The sequence below is a fragment of the Heloderma suspectum genome, chromosome 1 (assembly GCF_057233095.1).
Source record: "Heloderma suspectum isolate Gila_16-S chromosome 1, 16-S_ref, whole genome shotgun sequence".
NCBI lineage: Eukaryota > Metazoa > Chordata > Lepidosauria > Squamata > Helodermatidae > Heloderma > Heloderma suspectum.
In genome coordinates this window covers 290,762,908-290,783,958 of record NC_139458.1, presented here as the reverse complement: position 1 = coordinate 290,783,958, position 21,051 = coordinate 290,762,908, and the positions used below count along the sequence as shown (strand labels likewise).

The 21,051-nt window shown below is 45.0% G+C and overlaps 1 protein-coding gene across 1 annotated transcript; it reads right to left on the bottom strand.

The window, feature by feature from the left end:
• Positions 1-662: 662 nt before the first annotated feature.
• On the bottom strand, positions 663-20,276 carry LOC146359221 (uncharacterized). Its single transcript, XM_084812452.1, has 6 exons — positions 20,149-20,276; positions 18,480-18,592; positions 16,468-16,584; positions 5,449-6,854; positions 2,314-5,109; positions 663-818 (listed from the first exon to the last, which is right to left on the bottom strand). The coding sequence occupies exons 1-6, from the start codon at positions 20,274-20,276 to the stop codon at positions 663-665; spliced, it is 4,716 nt and encodes a 1,571-aa protein (XP_084668578.1).
• Between the last annotated feature and the right edge of the window lie 775 nt (positions 20,277-21,051).

Below are 21,051 nucleotides of genomic sequence, written 5' to 3'. Positions count from 1 at the left end.
CTCAGTCTGGCCTTAAATATGGCTACTACATTCCCCCCTTAAATGCATAATTTTCCTTACAATTATAGCATTTCTCAGCAACCTAGGTTATTTTATATCTTGCAGTGCTAACAGCGTATAGCGGGCAGCAGTTTTTGAGGTTAAGGCATTCAGCATATTTTTTTAGGCAACGTATAAACCAGGGGGTACAGAGACATAACAGTATTCCCATTAACACTACAGGCAGAATTAGAACAAATGCCGCCTTGAGCCAATTAAGATTTGGAATCCAAGAGGTCAGCCAATCAAGCCAATCATTTTTCCCTATTGTGATATCGGCCACAATTTGGTGCAGTCTGTTGATTTGTTTATCTATAGCATTGCTATTGTCAGATAAATTGAAACAACAGAGGTTCTGATGGGTTTTACAACCTAAATGATGAAGGAGGTAGAGGTAATCTATACCAGCTCTGTTTTCTAGCACGGCACCTCTTAGGTCATGGAATTCTTTATTGAGCAAGGACAGAGCTTGTGAGGTGGCGTTTATACTTTTTGCCATGGCACAGGCCAACCGGTTAACCTCTAGACCATTTTCTAAGGCTAGCCCCCCAATTCTAACTAATGATACTGCTAATGCCAGCTTTTCTGAATCGGAGTAAAGTCGCAAATGGCTATTACAATCTTCAGTCAGCTTTAAAGCTCGACGTTGTCGGTGATGGGCTTTCTTTATCGGCCACGGGGGAAGAAAAGGGGCTAGGCGACTGAGGCAACATGGTTGGCTGTCGGACAAGTTGGCTGGAATAAATGACCACGTACGGGAACCACAGGTCCAAAACCATCTATCAGGTAAAAGTACATGTGCAAAATTAAAGGGAATATCCTGAACTGTTTTGCAATTTATGGATGGACCAGGGACAATTTTACATCTTTTTTTATAATTAATCATTCGTGCACACGTAGCATTTGTAGCGGCGACAATAGGGGTGTTTAAATAGAACTCCGCAGGGGGTAGAGTTTTTGAGACAGTACCCCATGAAGGATTATGAGAATAAGACAAATCTGTAGTATAACCCCTAATTTCTATTTTATCAGGTTGTCTACAGACAGGTATTAGACATGTGCTAATGAGCTTACTGGTGGGTAGGTTCTTTGGGAGGCAGAAGTGGGTGATTCCAGTGATGTTAGCTAAGTGTAGCCAATAGTTTTCAGCTAATTTTTGGGGCAGACCTTCTTCTTTAAAGACACCGCCTTGTGGGAATTTCTTTTTCTCTTTTATATCAGGCAAGAAATTTGGGACATCACTTTCTAGAACCTCTCTTTTATCTACACCAGGTCCCCCTTTTTTACATGCTGTTAGAGAAACATAATTTATTACTATTAATATTACTAGCTTAGCAGCACCCATACTTGATCTTCTTGGGATCTGACCGTACGCTGGACAGCTAATTCCCTGGTTAGCTGCAGTAAGGCCTAGTCCCCTTTTTCAATTCTCCAGTTGCAGATCTGACCGTACGCTGGGTGGACAGTCTCCCGGTGTGTCTACAGTAGGGTCTAGTCTGAATCTTCTTACTGTTTTTTCAAAGTGATCTTTAAAGGATTTTCAGGATTCCTGTTTATAGTCCATTCCCCCTCCCTTGCCCTCTTGACTCGCGTCCAGTGTATCCAGGGCTTAATTCCAGCTACTTTTACAGCTGTAGGGGTGGAAAGTATAACAGTATTTGGTCCTTTCCATTTGGGAATCAGAGGGTCATTTCTCCATTCTTTGATCCACACCTCGTCCCCTGGTTGGAAGGGATGAATTTCTGTAATGGGAATTGGGGGTCGGTTCTCCAAGACAAACCGGCGTTGATCTTGGAGAACTTTGCCCAGTGCTTGAATTTCTTGCCTTAGACTGACATTCGCTAGTTCTTGTAGGTCTCCTCTTAACCCAACTAATATTTGAGGAGGCCTGCCGTACATTAACTCAAAAGGGGACAAACCAGTAATTTTGTGAGGGGTACAGCGAATTCTAAACAGAGCTAAGGGCAACATTTCTGTCCATTTTCTCTTAGTTTCTTGACATAACTTGGCTAAGTGGGTCTTAAGGGTTCGATTCATCCTCTCTACTTGTCCAGAACTTTGCGGACGGTAAGCACAATGGAGTTTCCATTGAATGCCAAGTAACGAGTTAATTTCTTGTAATATTTTGTCAATAAAAGCAGGACCATTATCAGATCCAATGAATAGAGGTAGGCCATGTCTAGGGATAATGTCCCTCATTAAGGCCCTTATAACTTCTCTAGCTTTTTCAGTCCGGGTGGGATAGGCTTCTACCCATTTGGTATAAGTACATACAAAAACTAATAAGTGGCGATAATGTCCTGCTTTGGGCATGTCGGTGAAATCGACCACTAGGGCTTCAAAAGGGAGAGAACCATATTGCTGAATTCCTGGTGGAGGCCCTTTTCCTTGTCTTGGATTATTTTTGGAACATTCTACACATCGCGCAGACGCTGAATTGGCAAGGCCGTGCATGCCATTGATGTAAACTTGCTTCTGTAGCAAGGCTGCCAGGGCAGTTTTTCCTAGATGAGTAGCTTTGTGTGCCATTTGTACAATACTCCAAGCGAGCCGATGAGGTACATAGATTCGTCCATCTGGCAACTCCCACCACTTTTTGGCTGTTTTTTTAGCTTGGAGGGAATTAACAGCCATCTGATCTTCTTCTGGAGTATATGCTGGACACATATCCGCCAAGTTGACTTGGAACAGCGGAGTTGCTATGACTGTTACTTCTTCTCTTTCTATATTTTGTCCCTTTTGGAGGGCAGCCTGTTTCGCTACTTGATCTGCCCATCTATTTCCTTTTGCTACATCGCTGGTCCCTTTTTGATGTCCGCGGCAATGCATTACCGCTACTTGTTTAGGGTGCCATACAGCATCTAATAAAGCAGATATTTCTGCAACGTTTTTGAGACCTTGGCCAACTGAATTTATTAATCCTTTTTCACGATACAATGCTCCATGGGCGTGGAGGGTAGTGAAGGCATACTTGGAGTCCGTGTAAATATTGACGGTAAGTCTAGCGGCTAATGTGAGAGCTCGAATAAGAGCAATTAATTCTGCTCTTTGGGCTGAGGTTCCTACAGGCAAGGGATTGGCCTCAATGACTTTGTCGTTTGTTACTATTGCATAGCCGGCATACCTTTTTCCATTTTGGACAAAACTGCTTCCATCGGTAAAATAAGTAACATTTGGGTGTGGCCAAGGACTATCACGCAAGTCTGGACGGCTGGAGTAAACTTCATCCATAGTTTTGATGCAGTCGTGTTCGGGCTGACTTCTTGGCGCTATTGGTAGTAACGTAGCTGGATTTAAGTTGGATGACACTTCTAACTTGATACGCGGGTTCTCACAGAGCATGGCTTGGTATTTGGTCATGCGCTCATTGGTGAACCAATAATTCCCCTTGTATTCCATCAGAGTGAGTACTGCATGTGGAACTCGAACAGTTAATTCTTGTCCCATTGATAATTTATCTGCTTCTTGGACTAAGAGGGCTGTTGCTGCAATGGCCTTTAAACATGCTGGCCAGCCTTTTGCGACCGGGTCTAATTGCTTAGATAAATATGCAACAGGTCGCTGCCAGGAGCCTAGCTGCTGTGTTAGTACTCCTACAGCTACATTGTCTCGCTCGTGCACATACAGTAAAAAAGGCTTAGTCACATCAGGCAGTCCTAGAGCTGGCGCTTGGAGTAGTGCTGTTTTAATATTTTTGAAAGCTCTTTTCTGGGACTCTTCCCACTGAAACGGTGCCGTCTCGGGGCCTTTAGTAGCTTCATACAAGGGCTTGCACATGACAGCGAAGTTAGGAATCCAAATTCTACAGAATCCAGCGGCCCCCAGAAACTCTCGCACTTGTTTTCTAGTGGCCGGCTCAGGCAAGGCACACACAGTCTCTTTTCGTTCGGGGCCCAATTCTCGCTGATGTTGAGACACTATAAACCCTAGATATCGCACCTGGGTTTTACATAGCTGCGCCTTTTTCCGGGACACTTTGTATCCCCGTTCCCACAAAAGGTGTAACAATTCTCGTGTCCCTTGCCAACACTCAAGTTCCGATGATGCTGCAAGAAGCAAATCATCTACGTACTGCAACAGAACTCTTTTTCCCGGTTCCGAATGGAAATTTTGAAGGTCTTGACTTAGGGCAGTCCCAAACAACGTAGGGGAGTTTTTAAAACCTTGTGGTAAACGACACCAAGTTAATTGGGTTTTTCTCCCTGTCAGTTGATCTTCCCACTGAAATGCAAAGATAGCTTGACTTGTGGGGGCCAGTCGGATGCAGAAGAAAGCATCTTTCAGGTCTAAAATAGTAAAATGAGTAGCTTCGGATGGAATTAATCCTAGCAAGACATAGGGATTTGGGACGACTGGATGTATTGTCACGGTTGCTTGGTTGACCATCCTCAGGTCTTGCACTGGACGGTATTCTTCAGTGCCGGGCTTCTTCACTGGCAGAAGGGGTGTATTCCACGGTGACTGACATTCTCGGAGTATCCCATATTTTAGTAGACGATTTAGGTGCTTCTGTATTCCTAGTATCGCCTGGCGTGGCAGTGGATACTGTCGCACATGTACTGGTATTGCTCCTGGTTTTAACTCAACTACAACTGGAGGCACACATCTGGCCATTCCTGGAGGGTTATCTTCCGCCCATACTCCAGGCACCTGAAAGGCTCGCCATGGCTCTTCATCAAGAACTGGCATGGTCCAATGTAGTCTCCACTCTTCCTCTTGCGGATAAGTGAGTGTCAAAAGCTTGCCCTTCTGAGGCTGCCGAAAGGCTACAGTCGCTGTTCCGTCTTCTTCAAAGGATATTTGGGCCCTTAATTTTGATAACAAATCTCGTCCTAATAATGGCAGTGGACACTCGGGCAGATATAAAAACTGATGCTTTACTATATGGCTCCCAAGCTGACAAGTCCTTTGTTGTAACAAATGCTTTTCCTCTACTACTCCAGTCGCCCCTACTACTCGTACCTTTTGATGGGTGAGGGGTGCCACTGGGTAGGTTATTACAGAGGAGGCCGCTCCGGTGTCTATCATAAAATTAATATTTCGGCCCCCAACAGTGGCGGTGACCAAGGGCTCCCCGGGGCCAAGATGAAGGGGGCCCGGTCTGTCCTATTCGAGACTTTCTGTCACGGCCATCCCCGTGAAAGGATTCATCTCATATCTCTCTGTGGCCTCTCCTTGCCTCTGCCAATTATAAGGCTGCCAGCTTGGCTGCCCCCCTGCTCGCCCTTGGTATTCTCCTTGATTCCCTTCTTGGTACATTGATGGTCCACCTTGACACTCACGCCACCAATGTCCATCTTTTCCACACTGTGCACACTGATTTCTCCTCAAAAGTTCTCTTCTTCCTCTTCCACGTCCTCTTTGCCCTCTGCCTCTTCCCCTGCCTCTTTCTCCAGTTTGTGGCCCTACTAGTGCTGCAGCTAGTAGTTCTGCCTTTTTAACCATTCTCTTCTCTTTCTCTTTCTTTTCTTCTTGGTCTCCATTCACATACACTTTCTGAGCAACTTCTAAGAGTTCTGTCAAATTTTTTCCTGCAAACCCAGTCAACTTTTGAAGCTTTTTCCGGATGTCCTTGTAACTTTGGGCTACGAAAGCCATGTTGACTACCTTCAGGTTATCTGGGGCTTCGGGGTCGAGGGGGGTATACTGGCGATATGCATCTAAGAGGCGTTCTAAATACTCTCCAGGGGCTTCGGTTGCGCCTTGCAGCACTTCGGAGACTTTGGTCATATTTATAGACTTCTTCATACCCGCCCTCATAGCCTGCAACAGCAGGGTTTGATACTGGGTAAGACGCTCTAATCCCGCAGGGGTATTTGGATCCCAATGGGGATTCTCTAAGGGCACTCTTTCTCTCATCCATCCTTGGGGGTTTACATGGTTTTCAGGAGCCCTTTCTAAGGCGATACGCTCTACCTGTTGATGGATTCGTCGCCTTTCTTCTGTGGTGAATAATGTCAATAGAAGCTGTTGGCAATCTTGCCAATTGGGCATATGCGAGGCCATAATACTAGAGCATAGCTCTACTAACTCATGAGGTTTTGTAGTATAGGAGGCATAATGGGTTTTCCAATTTAATAAGTCTGAGGTTGTAAAAGGCGCATAGGTATAAGCTTGAACTGGAATATAATGCGCCTCTGCCTCTGGGTCCGGGTTATGCACCATCTGGGTTACTTGCCTCAGGGGAAATAAAAGTTGAGCTTCGTTTTCCGACTGACGAACAGTAGGTGAGCTCTCTTCGTCACTTTGTTGGAACAAACATCTTTTTTTAAGGGCATTTGCTGATTTTACTAAATCTGCAGCCCAATTCCTTAAACTTTCCAGTTCTTCAGTTTCCTTACTTAACGCTGTTTGAGGCGATAAAAGAGAACCTTCAGACCCTACAGAAATAGACGTCTCTGCAGGCATCATGGGGGAGTTGGGGGCAGTAGTTGAAAGCGGCGAATTATTGCCTGCTAGGCTTGAAGCCGATGGTGACAGTTCCAAATCGAAACGTGGGGCTATGGTACGGTTTCTGCGGGGAGGCCGGGGAGACGACATAGGCTCAGGAACTCCTGTGTTTTGACGCGGCGGCCTCACGGTGACATGGGCCCGCGGTGGGAGTGGGGCATAGGCGGGTGGCAACGCCGTTAGCTCTGTTAAGTCTTCATTTGGGGCGTCTAACACTGGTTGCATTTTATTGGCTATCTTTTCCTTTCTAAGCACTAAAATTTTGGCCTGGGTTTCTAAGCATTTCTTAAGCCAGGGGGGAGAGGTGCGGACCACAGAATCCCATGAGTCAATGTAGGGGAATTGGTCTGGATGCCCAGGCTCCCCTACCACAATGGCATATACACGACTAATTGAGCTAAGATCTAAGGAGCCTTCAGTGGGCCATCCCACACCAAAAGACGGCCACTCTACTTCACACAAGGTTCGCAACCGTTGTGGAGTCATGGGGGGGTCACCATAATCTCCACTGAAACCCTTCTTAAAATTCTTTAACATACATCCCAAGTGGGTGCAAGGTTTGCTTCCCCCTCCACCCATATCCTCCCTCCTAAATTGAAAACAGACACAATTAGGGAATAGGGATTGGTCAGTGAGTAAGGGGTCTCACTGGCCGACACAAGAGGATTTTATACACCACGCACTTTGCTACTGGCCTGGGCACCCGGACGGTCAACGGTATGCTTCAGAAACCGCAGTAGCCACTCACACAGTCATCATTCTCTCCACTACATCCATATGTCCCTGCCACCCACTTTTCCCACTTTTTACCAGAGCGGAAAACGGCTTCCCCAGCTTCCTCAGCTTCCTACTGAGTACTGGCGTGCTAGGTACTGGCGCCCACTCGGGGGTGTGATCAGGCCCCCCTTCTACCCGCAAGGAGTAGGTTCTTTTGTATACGTATACCACCAACACTGACCTTTTTCATAAGGCGGGGCCCTCTTTTTTTCTGCCCAGTGGCCTTTCTCCCTAAAGGTGGGACCCTCTTTTTCCCAAATACTTGCCTTTTTCCTGAAGGCTTCCAATGTGGGTTTCAATGCAATTTCAGCTGCGATACAGGCAGGGCTCAAATTCCTTTCTCCGCTCGCAGGGGTTCCCTTGATGCTCACAGCTGTTCAGGAGATCCCAGCGCAAGCGGTCTCCCGTTCACCCGACAAAAAGGACGGTGGCGCCAAGAAGGGAAAATGTGCGCCGAGGTCTCCCTCCTGGTGCGGCGAAGAAGAGCAGGCAAGTGCCACCTGTCTGGCTTAGAGCTGCCACATCCGAGTCACGGCACCATTTATGTAGCAGAATCAAAGTCAGAGAGACCACGGAGTGAAGGAAAATGAGAGTTTCTTTATTTAACGCGCGGGCTTAAGGCTGGAATCGTTTCCAAAGAGCCAGAAGCCTTGAACTATGGTTACACATTTCTTTTATAGTAATGATGACATACATGCGACCCTTTCTCCCGTCCCCTCTTTCGTGGTTTTGCAGTTAGCACAGTTGTTTACAGTACAGGAAGTGGGCCACAGGATGTTCTATCTTAAGACATGGTTACAGCCTGCAGTAAGCAAAATGTTACAGGCATGACTAGGTTGTGCAATCAAGCTTGCTGACAAAGGGCAGTTTCTTCATTGCTGATCTGTTGCTAAACTATACTAACGTTGCAGAAATATAAGACCCCTCAGTCTGGCCTTAAATATGGCTACTACATCATAACAATTCTTCCTAAATTTGCATCTACACATATACATGAGCATATGCAAATTTTATGCACAGCAATGTCCTGTTTTGTCCTCTCTCTGGGTGATGCATGTCTTCTTCCTTGGAGATTCATCAGTAGCCACCCTCGCACAGCTGGAGGGCACCAGGTGGGGGAAGGCTGTCCTAGAACATGCCCAAATTTATGCTGTAGGGCAAGGTAGACTGTGGTGGGCAAGTTGTTTGTCCAGGGAAGCTTGTCCCCCTTTACCTTGTCTTCTTATCAATGAATCTCTAATATGGTTCCAGTATAGAAACAGAGTCTGAAAAACACTGGTTTAACTGGTTCTTGCAGGCCACAGAGGTGGTGTGCTTCAGCCCATGCTGATCCCTTTCCACTTCACACAGCTGAGAGGGCCTGCCATGGAGGGCTACAGTTCACACAGAAGGTTTCCCTTAGGTCCCAAGGCTTAGGGCACACGGGGATGTTAGGAGCACAGATACAACCGCCAGGGAGGGAGGGGCTACCTGCCAGCTATGTATTTCTTTGGGCCCCCTTAGAAGTATTCGTGTATTGCTACATGGAAGTACGTTTTCACTTGAGAGAGAGAGAGAAAATTCATAAGAAGGGCAAGTTAAAGAAAAGAAAAAAAGAAGTACAGGATTGTGATTGTCTGGAAATTGCACAACTCACATCTCTAAACCCGTTCTTTGAAGTGAAAGTGTACTTTTATTATCCTTCTTTGGAGAGGTCTTCTTTGGAATTAACTTGTCTCTAAATTGAACTGCGCTTCAGCCGCAGCACCCTGTAGTGCAAGTAACATTCCCCCCCCCCCGTTTTTCCCTTTGCAGAAATCAAGTTATGGTTAAAAAAGGGAAATGAATGGGAATAATAAAAGTTATTAACCTCAGAATCCACAGGGCTTGCAACAAAAGTGCTGCCTTTCTCTCTATGCTTTAGAAATGGGGAAAAAAGTCTTCCACTCCCTTCAAAGAAGTGCCAGGAGCTACTGTTAAGATGAAATAGTGTAAAGAACACCTTTGGTATCACTTGGTTCCATTCCTTGGTCCTATCCCAACACTAAAAGACAAGTGTCTCTACTTTTACAATCATTTTAATGGATGCCATGGAAGCATGGATGCACAGCTCTCCCTTTTTTAAGAGAGTTGAAAAACTAATCTCACTCTGGCATACCATCCCCTTCTTTATTTCAGACAGGTAGTTTCCCACCCTCACCACTGGCATCTTTAAGAAGCATTCATCAGCTTCTTTCTTTCATGTTTTGAACAAAGCTCCTAGGAACATCAGTATAAGCACCTGTCACATATATATTACTATTCTTCTAATTGCCTGAAGCACAAGACATGGCAGATTACGCATTTCCTATATGTCTAAACAATTTCTTCTTGGTTTCTTTGTTGTCTTTGATGTTTTATTTAATGTTCTAGCCTGGTTTATTATTTTACTTGTGTTTAGCCATTACCGTTCTCTTTTAGTAGAGGGTTTCACATTTCTAATAGAGCTGATCTATTCCACACACTTGTTTCATTTTCTTGGTATGCTTTTTCTTCTCATGCTGGGTTCCTCTAAATGTGAGTAGATTCAAGAATAGGGAGCCAAGTATTAGAACAGACTGGGGAGTATCAGCTCTCTTCCCCAATATGATACATGTCTATGATTTCCCATCTTCTGTAAGGCAGAAATGTATAGCAGTGGAGGCTGGTGGCTCCTATTTCAGTGGGGCAGTGAATCCACTCTGGGATTCAGTCAGAACTCTAAAGGAGCTATCCAGAGTGCTGAACCCTATCCCCCAAATGGGTTCAACACCTTGGATAGCTCCTTTAGAGTCCTGACTCTAAAGAAATACAGTTTGCATGTACTAATTTTCTATGTATAGATGCAAATTTAGAACCAATGGCTGTAATTTAAATAGAAATACAATACACTACAGTGGGGAAGACTGTGACCAGTTGCCCTGTGTGGTGTCCCCTCAGTCTACTGTCCAGGTGCTAACTGTTGATGGGCAACTTCAAGGCTCAGCTCTCTCTTCTTACGATTCTTTATCTTTAAACTTGACTTGGACCAGACTGTCCTTCAGTTAGAGAACTGTTCCCTGTAAAGAGCCAGTGTGAGACTTGGGAGAGACAGATTCTAGTCCTCACTCGGCCATGAAGCTCACTGGGTGATTTCAGACCAGTCACTGATTTGTTGTGAGGGTAAAATGGAGAAGGGGAGGATCATGTATGTTGTCTTGGGCTCCTTGAAGGAAAAGGTAGGATAAATGTAACAAACACAAACAATGTAGGACACCTGGCCACTTCACTTGGATATCTCCACACAAATACTTAGGGCAGTATCCAAGCTGAAAATAGTTTTGGAAAACCCGCTGCACCAGCTAATGCTATTGGCGTTAGTGCTTGTGTTAACTTGGATACTGCCCTTAATATAAACTTTCCAAAATACATAACTTTCTTTCTGTTGACTGGAAAAAGGAGTACAAGAACACATTGCCTTGACTACCCATAGGGCAATATATAATTTATCATTTAGAAAAACAAAGTCTGTTCGATGTTGTTTTCACTTTTAGAATAACTCAATTCCACAGATTTTCAGAAACTCTCCAACCATTTGATCAGTACAAAACCAAGCAAAGTTAATTAATGATTTCATTTTCAAAGCCCCTCTGATTAACTGAAGCCAGTATAGAGGGAGGCAAACAATGTTGTCATTAATGATTCTTTTTATCATTTCTGTTATTAAAAAAAAAAAAGTCTCTAATTGATGGTACATATTTTCCAAACAGCCTGTATTATTGGATTAGGGAAGTGACACCATTTATATTAGGGTACATTAGCAAAAATAATTTAATTCATTTCAGTTTAATGATGAAGTAAAAAATATCAACATCTGTCTATGCTGCTGCTATTCAAGAAAGAGCCAAGATGTCTGAATGGATGCGAAATTAAAAATAAGACATCTATTAAGACATTACCAAGGCCATTAAAAATTCTGTCTTGAGATAAACAACTCCGCATCATCATCTTTATATTAAATCTCAGAGACGAATACAGAATTTGAATTTACTGTCCCCTCCCACTAAATGTTGGCAAATACTTTTGTACGTTACCTCTGGAGATTTCCATACATTCAGGTTTACACCAAAATTCATTATTTTCAAAAATTTGCATGGAATCTAGAAGATTTGTAGTTGAGCAGCACCCCATGATGAGTACAGTTCTCCCAAATGTTCATAGCTGTTCAGGCTGGAGGTTGGACCAGGGTATTCACCACCAGAACAGTTTTTTTAAAAACCAAGAAGAACTGGATACATACAGTGGTTTTCTAGTTTCTTAAAGGTCTAGGTTTCCTTCATATTGCCTTCCAGCCATCTAATGAAGCCATAGACACAGAAGAACATAGAACAAGATGGAGACATTTCTGAGTAAACAGAAGGACTTTATATTTTCAAAATTGGAAGATCAAACATCTGTCTTCTTCCCAGCAGCCCAAGGTGTAGCATCAGGTGAAACCTGAATCCATCACCTGCTAGAGCCTTATTTGAATGTCTACATCCACTTCCTCCCCTATTCCATCTCAAGATTGTGATCATACAGAGACTATGACTTCAGCATCAAGTCAGTTTTTCTTCCCTCCATTCCCTTCCTTACCCTGGCCTGCCCCTCCCACCTTGCTCCAAACAACCTGTTTTTGTAACTTCTTGCCCAGTGAAGAGATCTGGAGATCTTAAACACTTACACATTTTTTGTGCAATCTTTTGGTTGGTCTAATAAAGGTATTACACTAATATGGATTTTGGAATTGCGCTTATGGCTGACAAAGCTACCTTTGTTTTTACTAGAACATAGGTTATGGGCTATGATGCTGGCTTATTCCAGCAAACCATAGTTTAGATTAACTACAGTTTAGGGTTTGGACAAGATCAAGACCAGGCAGTAAAGAAGCTGTCTGCCCCCCCAATCTAATCAGGGTCAGCTGTGAGGGGGCATTCAATCCTACCCAGGTCTTGGCTTGTGGCACCACCTGCCCCAGGATCCTATCACTCCCTGGGAGTGTATACCCAACTCCAGTAACACACAAGGGCTTCCACTCCACCAATCTCATCAGTCTCATGTGTATTTTCAGAAGTCTCTTGCTTTTCAGTCACAACAGCTGTACCTACATATGTGTGTGGACATCCCTTTCCCACCAGAAATATGCTTTTGCCCATGCATTCAGGCTGGAACAAAACATCTGTATTTGACCAAGTTACCCAGGCAAGGTCTTTCTTTCAGAGGTTTGTTCTGGGAGAGTCATAGTAATTATCCTCACCTATGAACAGCTCATTTGTATCCATAGAAAACAGAAACAACCTCTGCAGCTAATTTGTTATATACAAGACTGGTTAATTGATATGAGTTAGTTTAAAAACAATAATGCTAAGGATCACTTTTAGTCTAGGATGCATTGCTTCTGAAACCTACTGAAATTCTATAGTTCTTTCAAAGAACTTAATGGAGATCTGAAGTGGACTGAGCTTTTCTACACGAGGCTGTTAATCCACTGTATCTACTTTCAGCTTCGTCGCAGAATTGAGATCAGAGCTCTACACAAGAACATTTCCTTTCCTGGTTTTCTGCTACATAACCTCTAGGTGGTGCTGTGCTATAGCAGAATAGTGCAAATATACAAGTAGTTAGTTTTCAGAAATTATACCCCATTTTCTGCACTCAACCCCCCAGGAAAGTGCTCTTCAAAACAGAAGTGAAACTGGAGGATCATGACGTTGTTCTAAAGAACCCATAAATAACCATGAGTAAGGAATCCCAAGCACACAGTAAATGCCTTGTGTAGAAAAGCTCTATATTCTTGAAGCTGTAACACACTCACAGCTAAGGACTGTATTTTTGCTGGTTAAGGGCTTTTCCAGATGAGAATTTATTGAAGAATCACTGTGGCTTGTTTATTCACATTTCACCGGTGATCCAAACAACATTGTCCTTTTGTAATCTGCCCATGTTTTCCCAGGATTCTCCTGACTTTCTGTGGTAAGCAAACAGAAAATCTGTTAAGAAGGGAAAGAGCAGAACAGCTGCACATTTTCTTTGATGTGTGGACAGTAAAATGTGGAATGGAGGCAGGATGGGAAGAGTTGTCCCTAGGGAAGGTGGATGATGTATTGGAGATGCTCCTCCTTTCTTGACTGCTTGTGTATTTCCTGCTGCAGAGCCATGTCCTAATAATAATAATAATAATAATAATAATAATAATAATAATAATAAGGCATTAGCAGTACTTAATTGTTACTTTTGCTGCTTTACTCACGGAATGCACTGTGTTTAGCACCAGAACTGAAATCGCCTGCTTAACTTTCTGGCTTGGTTTGGAGCTTTTTAAAAAATGTACGTTAGTGGTGTTCTGGAAGAATGGGCTTGTGCGAGGACTATAAATAAAAATTAGAACGTTTTAAATTCAGGTCTCAGAGTGAGTACGATCGAAGATTAGCAAAGACTCTTCGTTGTGCCTATTATGCGGCAGTGAGGATAGCAAAAAAATCTTATTTCACGTCTATCATCCTCAAAATGTCACCCAGCAGAATTGTTCCGAGAGTGGTAAAGAGCCTGTTGGGATCTGGCTTAGTCTCAAGAAATTGGGATTGGAACCCTCGGTCATCTGCTGTAATAAATTTGCTAGGCACTTCAAGGAGAAAGTCTCTCGTATTTGCTCAGAACTTGTCGCCACAGTTATCGAAGAGTCTGGGGAGGTGTCCAGTGCCCCATCTGGCTGTGTTTCCTGGGATCAGTTTCAGTTGTTGCAGCCTGATGATGTGGACAAGACGCCTGAATCACTCCGGCCCACCACATGTAAGCTTGACCCTTGCCCATCTTGGCTTATACGATCTAGTGGGGTGGATTGTCTGGGTGGGTCCAGGGAGTGGTAAATGCTTTGCTCTGTCATGGGGTGGTTCCTGCTGCCTTGAAAGAGGCTGTAGCGTGCCCTTTCCTGAAGAGGCCCTCCCTGGACCCAGAGGTGTATGAGAACTATCCCCTAATTGCTAATATCCCCCTTTGGGGCAAGGGGCTTGAGCGTGTGGTGGCGGGGCAGCTTCAGACGTTCTTGGAGGAAACTGATTATCTGGACCCGTTTCAGTCTGGTTTCAGGCCAGGGTATGGCACTGAAACGGCCTTGGCTGCTCTGACTGACAACCTCCTCCGGGTGAACGACAGGGGGAGTGCTACCCTGTTGATCTTCCTGGATCTCTCAGCAGCTTTTGACACCATTGATCATGGTGTCTTACTGGAGCGGCTCTGCAGGATGGGGGTTGGGGGCACTGTGCTACAGTGGTTCTGCTCCTACCTGCAGGGCCGATTCCAGTGAATGGTATTGGGGGATTCCTGTTCTACCCCATGGCTATGAAGCTGTGGGGTGCCACAGGGTTCTATTCTATCCCCCATGCTGTTCAACATCTATATGAAGCCATTGGGACAGGTCATTAGGAGTTTTGGGGTGGGGTGTCACCGGTACGCTGATGATATTCAGCTCTATTTCTCCTTGTCGTCGGAGCCGGCTGAGGTGGTGAAGGTGCTGGACCGGTGCCTGGAGGCTATAATGGGCTGGATGAGGGCCAATAAACTGAAGCTAAATCCTGACAAGATGGAAGCTCTGTGGTTTGGTGGTTCCCAAGTCCGGGAATTGGGTAAGCGACCCGTCCTGGACAGGGTTGCACTCCCCCTGAAGGAGCAAGTGCGTAGCTTGGGAGTACTCCTAGATCCGTCCCTGTCACTGGAGCCCCAGGTGGACTCCATGGCCGAGAGTACTTGGGGCCAGCTTCGCTGGATCTGCCAGCTACGGTCTTTCCTGGACAGGGATAACCTAGCCACAGTAGTACATGCACTGGCAACTTCCCGATTAAACTATTGCAATGCACTTTACGTGGGGGTGCCCTTAAAGACAACTAGGAAGTTGCAGCTAGTGCAAAATGCAGCAGCTAGACTGCTGACTGGAACACCTCATAAAAAACATATAACACCAGTTTTAAAGGAATTGCACTGGCTGCCAATATGCTTCTGGTCAGAATTCAAGGTTTTGGTGATGACATTTAAAGCCCCAAGCGGCTTGGGACCTCAATATTTGTGGGAGCACCTCTCCCAATATATGCCTGCCCGAGAACTGAGATCTGTTGGAGGGGCTGTCCTCTGCATCCAACCAAGACAAGACATACACTATGGTGGGACATGGGAGAGGGCCTTCTCTGCTGTGGCACCCCGGTTGTGGAATGCCCTTCCCTTGGAGGCCTGGTTCGCGCAAATATTGGTCTTGTTTTGGTGCCAAGTAAAAACATGGCTTTTTACCAAAACCTTTGAGAGCTAAATGCATTCCCTAGCACATTGTTTTAACTGTTTTATTGTTTTAGATTTTAACTGGTTTTAGCTTGTTTAATGGTTTAATATGTTTTTAGCTGTTTAAATAATTTATTGTATTATACTGCTTAAATTGATTTTATCTGTATGCCACCCTGACATCTTAATGATATAGGGAGGGATACAAATGTTTAAATAAATAAATAAAATAAAATAAAATGTGTGAGACAGCTTTGTGACGGTGGTGATAGAATGTGTGTGTGCGGGGGCAATGGCAAGGCTTTCTTTTTACATAGCTGTGATGTGCTGCCGACAGGGGGGCAGGAATCTGCTCAGTCCTTTAACATGTAAAATAAAAAGGGTTTTTTTTTTTTTAGAAAAGTGGTGTGTGCAGGCAAGTTACAATGAGCAAGCCCAGAATGGAGAAAAGATACTGTGGAAGGGGTATAGAACACTTGGATACATACTGTTGTGGGCTGCTCCTTTGCATGGGTACAACATCTCAGTATGCCCACTGAGAAAAAAGGGGTTGGTGTGGATAGGGATGTTGCGGGCATCCAGCTGAGGCTTGAAGCCTGGCAAGAAACTGCCAGCTCAGCCTCCTGGATGCCAGTCCACAAATCCCTCTGCTTGTCTGGCTTGGTGTGTGCTGAGCCAGGCAAGTGTGTTGCCGCCCACTTCCTTGCTGAGCCACCATTTTGAGGAAAAATTATGGCTCGTCCTTGTGCTTGTCCATCTGCACAAATGGTGGCTGTAAAAGGGCCATTTATGGAAGATTACAGGCATAAATGGACCATTTTGGATGGACCATTTACATCAAGGACAATCCATCATTTTTCTGCAAGATGGCTCAGCAAGGAAGTGGGCAGTGGCTCGGTGAGGAAGCGGGCAGCCGCTCACCACTCACCGGGCGCTCGCTCACCACCTGGCTGGGCACATGGCACAGCACACGGGTGGCTGGCTGGCGGGGGTCTGGTGAGCGGCGCACGACCCGGACCCCGGTGAGTTCATCCGTCCCTAGATGTGGATTGTGGGTTGCAAAACCTCAGGCAACAAAACCCAGTACAGATACTGCCTAACCACAATCAAAAAGGGGATTCTTGTGGAAAAACCCTGTCTTGAAACAAACCTAAGACAAGACAATATCTACTTTTCCGATAAAACCAATACACAATATGTATCTTTCCATTTCGTATTCTCCTAGCCAGAGTTAATTTTGCACCAGAACAACCTAAATATGCACATTTGTCTGATAGCTTTCTGATAGCTGATAGAATCAGCTTTCTGATGGCTTTCCCAGCCTATCTCAAGAAGCGCCTCCAGCAACACCAGACAGGCTGCTCAACAAGATCAGGCTCAGATGGCCTTCTCTCTGTCTCATCAGCCAGGACAGCTAGGCTGGTGAGGACAAGGGACAGGGCCTTCTCTGTGGTGGCCCCCTCTCTGTGGAACTCCCTCCCTAGGGAACTCCACCATGCCCCCTCTTTAATGAGCTTCTGCCATGCATTAAAAATGTGGTTGTTCAGGCAGGCATTTGTGGTGGCTTAGGGTATTTTTAGAAATACGATGTTTTAATGTGGAATTTTATTGTTTCAAACTGTTGTACTATTGTACATTGCCCAAAGTGGTCGGGTGACCGGCCAGATGGGCGATTAAGAAATTTAATAAACAAACAAACAAATAAAAAAAAAACACCTAAGAGTTAAATCCAACATCATGGTAGCAGAAGTCCTGTGATGGGACTTTCTCCCTCTCTCCTCTCTCCTCTGTGCCACCCAAAAACCTGCTCTAGAGGGTTCTAAGCCCTCCAGAGCAGATTTTGAGGGCATGTGGGGGACTGCAAGGGGTGGGGGATTGCCCCCTTCCTGGTTCCAGTGATAGCACTGCTTCTGTCAGTGGAATAACCCAACCATAAAATGCTAAACCGGAAGCAGGAACGCATATGGGGAGAGCCCTTTGTGAAAGGCGTGAGTGTTTGCAGTTGGAACATTAGTTATGCAGATGGCATGACCAGTGCTGACAACATGGCCAGTGCTGAAAACTGCTGAGAGGGCCAGCCCATGACACTTTGCTTCCTGAGGTGAAGAACAAGATGGCGCCCCCTCCCATTCCATGTACAAAGGCTGACTGGACTGGCAGATGAATCTATCTTCAAGACTGACAGCATCCTCCCCTGTATCTGAAGGCAGCAGGGGAGGCTGCATGGCCCAGAAGTCTCTCCTCCAGCACCTTGCTGCTCCCTCTCAGCATCTGCTATCTGAGGTGATGGCTTCACTTTGCCTAATGGTAGGGCTGGCCCTTCCTACTGATGCCTGGTTAATGCTTGGCCAGTGCTGATGCCTGGGGCCTAGTTTCAGCTTCTCTGGGTTGCACCTTGAAGCACTATGAAAACCTGCAGAACTAATTTGACAGAAGATCATGCAAACAAGGAAAGAAAGAAAAAAGGACCGTATAGTAGGAAATGACTCCTGGATGGTGCCACCTCTTTGTCTCTGGCATGCAATCATTTGGGCAGCCACAGTGAACCATTTTTTTACACACTCAATTATGCCTTGCACTTTTTCCTTCTATTTTTTCAGACCACCAATTTCATCACAAAAGCTTTGAAAGCTTGCTCACATTTTGATAACATGGGAGCCCATTTAGCACTTCTGTCATGTTGGTTAACAGATCATCATTGCTTGCCCAGCTCAAGAGGGGGGAAAAAGACCTAAAGATGGGAAGCATGGGATTCAAGCAAGTGGTTGGAATGGCAGGATTGCTAATGTGTTCTTCTACAGGTGTTGTACTGCAAACAGACTTCCCCTTTACACCGATAAAAATGGATTGGCACTTGTTGCAGCCTGGAACTCTATTGTATAAATGTCAGTTTAGCAATGGGGCTGCATATATCACTGTCAGGGTTGTCTTACCTTGTTCCACATGGAAGAGGATAAGTCTTGCAAGAGTTATTTTCATTATGGGCGCCCCATGACCAGTAACAGAGACGGCACCAACTAGACTGTCAGCACAGAGGCCTTTGTGCCTGTTTAACAAAATAGGGCATGAGCCGTATGACCCAGGGTACGAGGCAACAGCTTAGCTTGGCAACAGCACTTGGGGGTTACGAAGAGAATTTGCAGTAATTATGACAGCAATTGTTATTACAGCAATTATTATGAATTACCAACCAGAAATGCATTTGGCCTTTGACAGCACATGCGTGAAAGCTAGACTCTGAACACTGGAGTCAAATCAAGAGATCCTCTGAAGAGCTACAAGCCTGAAGCAGAGCTGATAGTGGCCTGAGAGCTGGAACATACGTTACAGAGTTGGTCATTACCTTTAGAGCCCTAAACCAGGAGTGCACAACCTGTGGCACAACCTGCCCTTACTGCAGCCCCCCATGGGGCCCCCTGGCCCCACCCTTGCCACCAAATTCCACCGTGCCTGTGCTTCCCACTTAGTCCCCCAGAAAGCCTCATACAGATCACTCTTTCGCTGCCACTGCCAGCAGCAAGGAAGCGGAATCTGTATCAGGGTTGCTGGTGTGAGCACGCCTAGGTATGTTGCATTGTGTGTGTCCTTCCTTCCTTCCTTCCTTCCTTCCTTCCTTCCTTCCTTCCTTCCTTCCTTCCATTTCTGTACTACCCATCAGCTGAAGCTCTATGGGCACTCCACAAGGCAAAACTTAAAACCATACAATAGAACACAGTAATCTATAATATAAAAACCTTAAGTTTAAGAGCCTTTCTACATGAGGTTTTTATTGTGCACTTATGACTGCTCACTCACGGTAGTTTGTGGGTCCTTTACACGACATCCTCCTCCTCCAGGGCATCTCCTGTGCTTTGCAACCATAATCAAGGTTTTTCCCCCTTAGTGAGGCAAGTCTGGTATTACTTAGAAATGGCAGAATGAGACTCTTATGTAATCGTGCAATTCTGCTATACCCCAGTGGCATCTAGTAGTTGTATAATGAAACATATAGAAAGGCAGAGAAAGAAACCCCCTGAAAAAAAAACACGTGTAAAGGAGCTGATCTTAATCCTGCAAAGAATCTGGAAGCAGAAGCCTTGGTAAAGGTGTGGGATAAAAGCCTCATGTAGAAATGCCCTAAAACAGAAAAAAAAAACCCAAGTAAAATCCAAGATAAAAGCCAGCAGCAGTGCAAAGATATAAAAATGAACAATTAAAAAAACAAAACAAAACAAAACACTACAAGGATTAAAATGCTTGGGACAGTATAAAGATCTTCACCTGGCAAAATGTAGGAATCAGGCAAGCTCCCTAGGGATGGCATTCCACAAATGGGGTGCTACCACTAAAAAGGCCCTCTCCTTAGTAGCTACCTGCCTCACCTTATTCAGTGGGGGCATCCTCATAATGTCATGTGCATTTGATTGATGCTGTATGTGTGTGCGTGTGTGCGTGTGTGTGTGTGTGTGGCCCCCAACTCCCAAATGAGCATCACATCCGGTCCTCGGGGCCAGAAAGGCTACACACAGTTTAGGTCTAGGCTATCTAAAGCCCCAGCTCCTCCCACATGAACCTTCCACCTACTTAGATTATCAGGGGATGGTCTTTTAAGCATCCCGCTACTGTTGGAAATTTAGTTTCTGGGCACATAGAAGGGGGCCTTCGTAGTGGCACCCTTTGGAACTCTCTCCCTTAGGAGATTCACCTGCCATCCTCCCTGAGGGCATCTTGTCACCCTGCCAGAAAGCCATTTTACCTCCAACATACCTATAGGCTTATGGCGCAATCCTATGCATATCTACTCATAAGTAAGTCCTCTTGAGTTCAATGGGGTTTGCTTCCAGGTAAATGGGTATAGGATTGCAACCTTGGCTGAAAGGTTCTTTTTGGAGGTGATCTCTCAAACTGTTGTCTGCTGCAGTTCTAGTTTATCATTTTTATAAATTGCATGTTTAATTGTTGATTGTGAGCTGCTTTGGTCAATGTTGAATGCAATGGAAAGGCAGGGTATAATGCTTTTAATAAAGACATTTAAACATGCAAATACATTCTCATGTGAGGTCATCTACTTACATGACCAGTAGAATGAGGGGACTTGACCAGGCATACAGCCCTCTTCTATGAACAGGAAAATCACAATATGCAAGGTTTATAATCATAGATGTTGAATGGTGATCTCAGACCATCCTCCAACATTACACTGCCAAGCCAAACAGAAGATTCATGTGCACAGCCATTTAAGATTTCAGTTTATTATAACATACAGACCAACTCTGAAAGACCAAGCCACAATATAGTGCTGCTAATGTTACACATTACAAAGAATCATAAAATCATAGATTTGGAAGGGGCCATTTAGGCCATCGAGTCCCACCCCCTGTTCAGCCCAGGAACCCAGTATGAAGCACCCCGGGCAGATGGCTGTCCAGTCAGTCTCTGCTTGCATACCTCCAGCAGTGGCAAGCCCACTACCTCCCTTGGTTCCATGGTCTGACTGCTCTGATGTTCAGCCGAAATCTCCCTTCC